The sequence below is a fragment of the Belonocnema kinseyi genome, chromosome 5, assembly GCF_010883055.1.
Source record: "Belonocnema kinseyi isolate 2016_QV_RU_SX_M_011 chromosome 5, B_treatae_v1, whole genome shotgun sequence".
In the NCBI taxonomy this organism is placed as follows: Eukaryota; Metazoa; Arthropoda; class Insecta; order Hymenoptera; family Cynipidae; genus Belonocnema; species Belonocnema kinseyi.
In genome coordinates, this window is record NC_046661.1 from 59,114,287 (window position 1) to 59,119,013 (window position 4,727).

The 4,727-nt window shown below is 30.5% G+C and overlaps 1 protein-coding gene and 1 long non-coding RNA gene across 4 annotated transcripts in view; one reads left to right on the plus strand and one right to left on the minus strand.

Annotated features, from left to right (window-relative positions):
* LOC117173986 overlaps positions 1-4,727 on the minus strand; it is a 174,636-nt gene that overhangs the window by 146,399 nt on the left and 23,510 nt on the right. The window lies entirely within an intron of this gene.
* LOC117173983 (probable cytochrome P450 301a1, mitochondrial) overlaps positions 1-4,727 on the plus strand; it is a 102,520-nt gene that overhangs the window by 65,504 nt on the left and 32,289 nt on the right. The window contains exon 1 of one of the 2 annotated variants that reach the window (XM_033362657.1): positions 2,294-2,537. The exons of the other annotated variant lie outside the window; for it this stretch is intronic. Coding sequence (XP_033218548.1) covers positions 2,527-2,537 — 11 coding nt within the window. The 5' untranslated portion in view covers positions 2,294-2,526. Of the gene's footprint in view, positions 1-2,293; positions 2,538-4,727 lie in introns of those variants that run through there. 2 annotated transcript variants of the gene reach the window in all.

Below are 4,727 nucleotides of genomic sequence, written 5' to 3' on the forward strand. Positions count from 1 at the left end.
ACGCCAATTAGCACAAATGGTAAGTTCCGACAGTGCCTACAAGTGTGTCTACTGGCCGCTAGATGGCAATACCGGTTTCATATGTATACACCTGGTATATATGGTTACCTGAATTTTTTTGGGCATGCTAAATTTTGAAGGATTTGTCCAATCGAATCACCCTTTGATATACTTTTTTAAGGGTTTCAAAATAAAGGTTTGTTTCGTTAACCAGATATTTCCAACCAAAATTAAAACATTTAGGACATTTAGAAATAGAAAAGTTATACACTTTTCAACATTTTGAAAATATTAAAAAAAATAAAAAAAATAATTTTCTGATAGATTAGAAAATTTCATTCAAAGTTTTCACTAGGTATCAAATGTATATTTAGAAACTATCTCATATACATTTTCGATTAGACAAAAATCCGGAAAGTTAGATCATTTTCAAGAATATGCAATTTTTGTTTTTCAGAGATCCTTTGGGACGTTCCTAGGAGTCCAATGTCAGTCCATTCACGTGTCTAAGACATCTACTGGCCTGAAAATGTCCTAAAGGCGTCTTATAGGCATAGTACGTTCTCGGAACATCTTTCGTACTGACTTTAGACGTCTTCCAAGCATACCTAGGATGTCCAAAAGACATGTTCCAAAAGACGTCTTAGGGATGTCCCTAAGACGTGTCTAGGACATCCTTAATTTTTTTGCCCATGGGCAATGTTCTTGATTAATTAAACAAAGTAGAGTTGCCTTAGAACTGAAGTTTGACGAACAGAATCAAAACCTACGGATTATCGTCTCTCTTTAGTAAATTTAAAAAAATGTGTTCTTTATTAAGATTTTATTGAAAAGCATACCTACTTATTATATTCTGTTCAATTTTATCTACATCGTTTTATATTTTAAAGAGAATTGACTCCATAACTTAAGTTTCGAGCGCGAAGCACGAGTGTCACAATTAAACTGTAATCGTTAAAGCCGCAGTTGATTTTTTGGTTGAAAATTAATTTTTTTACTGAAAATTTCACTAGTCCATTTTTAACAGATATTTTTCAGTTGAAACTTCAAATATTTGTTTGGAAGTTTATATATCTTGTTAAAAAAACGTCTTCTTTAATAGAAAATTAGTCTTCTTGGTTAAAAATTAAACTTTTTGTTTGATAATTTATGTGCTTTGTTTAAAATTCATTTTTTTTCGTGTTGAAATTTGTGTTTTTTGGCTAAAGTCAACTGCCTTTTATATAAAATAACATTATTTTTTAGTTCTAACATTAACTATTACATTATCGTTAAAGATTCAACTGTTTTATAAAAAAATAAAATGTTTGTTGAAAATTTAACTGTTTTGTAGAAAACCTGTGTCATTGATCGGAAAATTAAACAATTTACTGGAAAAATCGTATTTTTTAAATTGTTTTTTTTTTCTAGAAAAACGTAACTATTGCATTTTTGGTTTAAAAAATTTTTAGTTCGAAAACTCAACTGTTTGATTGAAAATTCAAGCAATTTGTTGAAAAATCGTCTCTTTTGGTAGAAAATTAATCCTATTTGTTGAAAATTCAACTATTTCGTAAAAAATTTATTTATTAGGTCGAAAATTGAACTCTTGTTGAAAATGTTTTTTTTTCTTTATTAAAATTTTTTTTTTAAATTTCTTCCTCTGTGCTTAAAAATGCAACTGTTTAGTTAAAAATGAATTTGTTTTCGTTGAGGATTGAACTATTTGGTTGAAATTTCGCCTTTTTTATGTTACTTCAACTTTTTCATTAAAAATTAAAATCTTTCCTTTTTTAAACTAACAACTATTATATTGTTTGTTTAGAATTCATATTTTTTGGTTGAAAGTTAAACTCCTTTGCTAATTTATTAGAAACAGTATTATAGGGTAGGATAGTATAGTACAGTGTACAGCACAGTGCATTACAGTACAGTACAGTACAGTACAGTACAGGATATTATGATAAGGTATAGTATATTATAGTTTGGTATGGTATAGTATAGTATAAAAAATTACTTACTATATTGGCGGTGTTTCAAAAATACAGAAAGAAAGTTTACATAATTTATGCAAGGCCACCTAAGGGAATCTGGGTAAAGAACAATGTGGGTCATTCCTTTGTTTTTGGAAGGAATCAAACGATTTTATTTCCAAGATGTTCTAGGTCACTGCGGTCACTGTCAGAGAAAATATGCTAGATAGTGCAATTCGACTGGAGGTGGCAAAGCAAGAGAATGTGAAAGGCGGGGAAGATCGTGAAGACCTTTTTCGAGGCTTGGTACTGTTGTCTAAGTTGTTTTGAAGTAACGAGCGAATCCGTAATACCTACACGTTTTCTTCGCCTCGAATCCGTACAGTAGGTCGCTCATCCTCGGAATCGTTATTTGTGATTTGTGATTTGTGATTCGTGATTCTTGTTTTTTAAATCTAGTCTTAAGGTTCATTTAACTCTGTTTGCTAAATTTTAGCAATTTGAAATGATCTCTATGTCATTTGGAGTTCGATTGTCATCTTACGTGTAGCCAGCTCATACCTGCCTAGACGAAATGGTGTTACAGTTAAGTTTCGAATATTAATAAATACTTGATACCTGTCCTTCCCTAGGGATAGAACAGTTACAGCACGCAAATTCCGAAAAACAGCATACTTTTATATTTATGATCTTGGCCAAATAATCAAAGAATCTTGACCTGGAGTTTCTGACTTTTAGTCTGAAAATTTTTTATTTTTCATGTTTTGTTCTGTTTAATGCACTAAAAATATTAAATAAGTGGTTTTGAGATAACCTCATATACCTGTTACGGGGTATATACGCGATACACAAGAATTTGTGAGCAAACCAATTTTTCGAGATGAAAAATATCAATTTCTTTACAAAACGCAACGAGTCTTCTTTTTCGGTCTTAGGCTTTTGGAAGGTGATTTTCCAAGAAGTCAGAAAAAAATATAAATATTTTCGACTTGCGGAAGAGACCCAAATTTCGAGAGAGTAAAAAAAGTTTAGTTTTCTCCAAATTTGATTGTCTTTCGCAAGTCAAGAATTTTACTTATAATTTTTTTCTGACTCCTTGTTATAGTCATAGGCCCAAAATAAAGTCTTGTGGCGTTTTTCGAGAAAATTAATCTTTTTTTACAAACTTTTGTAGCTGTGCTTATAAATCCTTGTTTCTTAGGTAGATCTTTGAAACATGTACATGAAGTGTTTCCAGGATCATTTTTACATTGTCATCAAGAGAAGGTATTAGATTTGTATGAAATTTGACCCGCCCCCCCCCCCCCTTGTCAAATTTCCCCGTTTTGAGATTCTCTAAATCCGAAAAACAGGTTTTTACGTAATTGTCTGTCTGTGTGTGTGCGTGGGTCTGTAGATTTTTAGTTTGTCAGCACGATGACTTTCAAAAGAATTGACAGATTGGATTAGCCTTTGGGTATACTCTTTAAGTGTCCTAAAATAAAGGTCAAGTTCGTTAGCCAGACATTTTGGGTGAAAATTCTAAAATTGAGCGTATTTTGAAAATTTTTGAGACAACTTTTTTTTTAATTCAAAAATTATCTGTACAGATATTCATAGTATTCAATCAGGTGAACAATTTATCCCAATGACTTTTTTTCATTAAACCAAAATTTACCACAGTATTTGCATTTTAAAAAATTCAAAAAACCCACGAAAATCAACATTTTAAGCCATATAACGCATGATATGAAAAAAAGTCAACAGAAGAAAAATGTTTCTTTTCCAATGCCCCACAAGATTGTTTAAACACCTTTTTGATTTTTGTTAAAAAGTTGAAAATTCAAAATTTGATCGTACCAAAAATTTTCGAAACCACATTTTTTCAAGATTTCAAAATTCTATGTACAATTATTCATAGCACTCAGAAACTCAAACAATTTATCTGTATGACTTTTTTCTGTAAAAACAAAATTATCAGAGTTAGAGCTTTTTAAAAATCAAAAAAAAACTAAAATGAACATTTTAAGCCAAACAACGCACGATATGAAAAAAGCCACAGAAAGAAAACCGTTGCTTTTTGAAAGCCCTACAAGCTTATGATAACAACTTTTTTAATTTGGTCGAATAGATAAAAATTACAAATTTAATTGTACCAAAAATAATGAAAAATCCAAAAATTCCATTTTTTGGTCAAACCATGCAAGATACGAAAAAAATGAATGAGCTAAAATTGCGCGCCCTGGAAAGACCTACAAATTTATAATAAATCATTATTCGATAGGATGCGTAGATTTTGTTTTTAGTCGTAAGAAAAACATTAAAAATAAAATAATAAAATTTTTTTGGACTAGCGACACAAGCTACGGAAAAAATGAGACAAACCTTGTTCATCCAAAAAAGAGCTATAATTTTTGATAGGACACGTAGTTTTTGCTTTAGATGTAGAAGTAACATTCAAAATAAAAATATTAAATTTTTTTGAAAATGACACAACGTACAAACTAAAATTAACAGACAAAAAATGTTCGCCTGAAAAAGTCTATTGATTTATTATTAGTTATTTTTAGATAGAATGAGTAGATTTTCTTTTAATTGGGAAAAATAAGATTAATAATAAAAATTTTAATTTTTGGAAAAAGGACAGAAAATACGAAAGAGAACACAGGATCCTATATAGGACCCTATATATATACTTATCTCACGGTTGTGAGACGTGGTTGTGGCTGAAATTTTACCGCGATTTCGCTGGAAGCGGGTGCAATTTTTCAGATTAGCACCCGCTCCCGGCGAAAT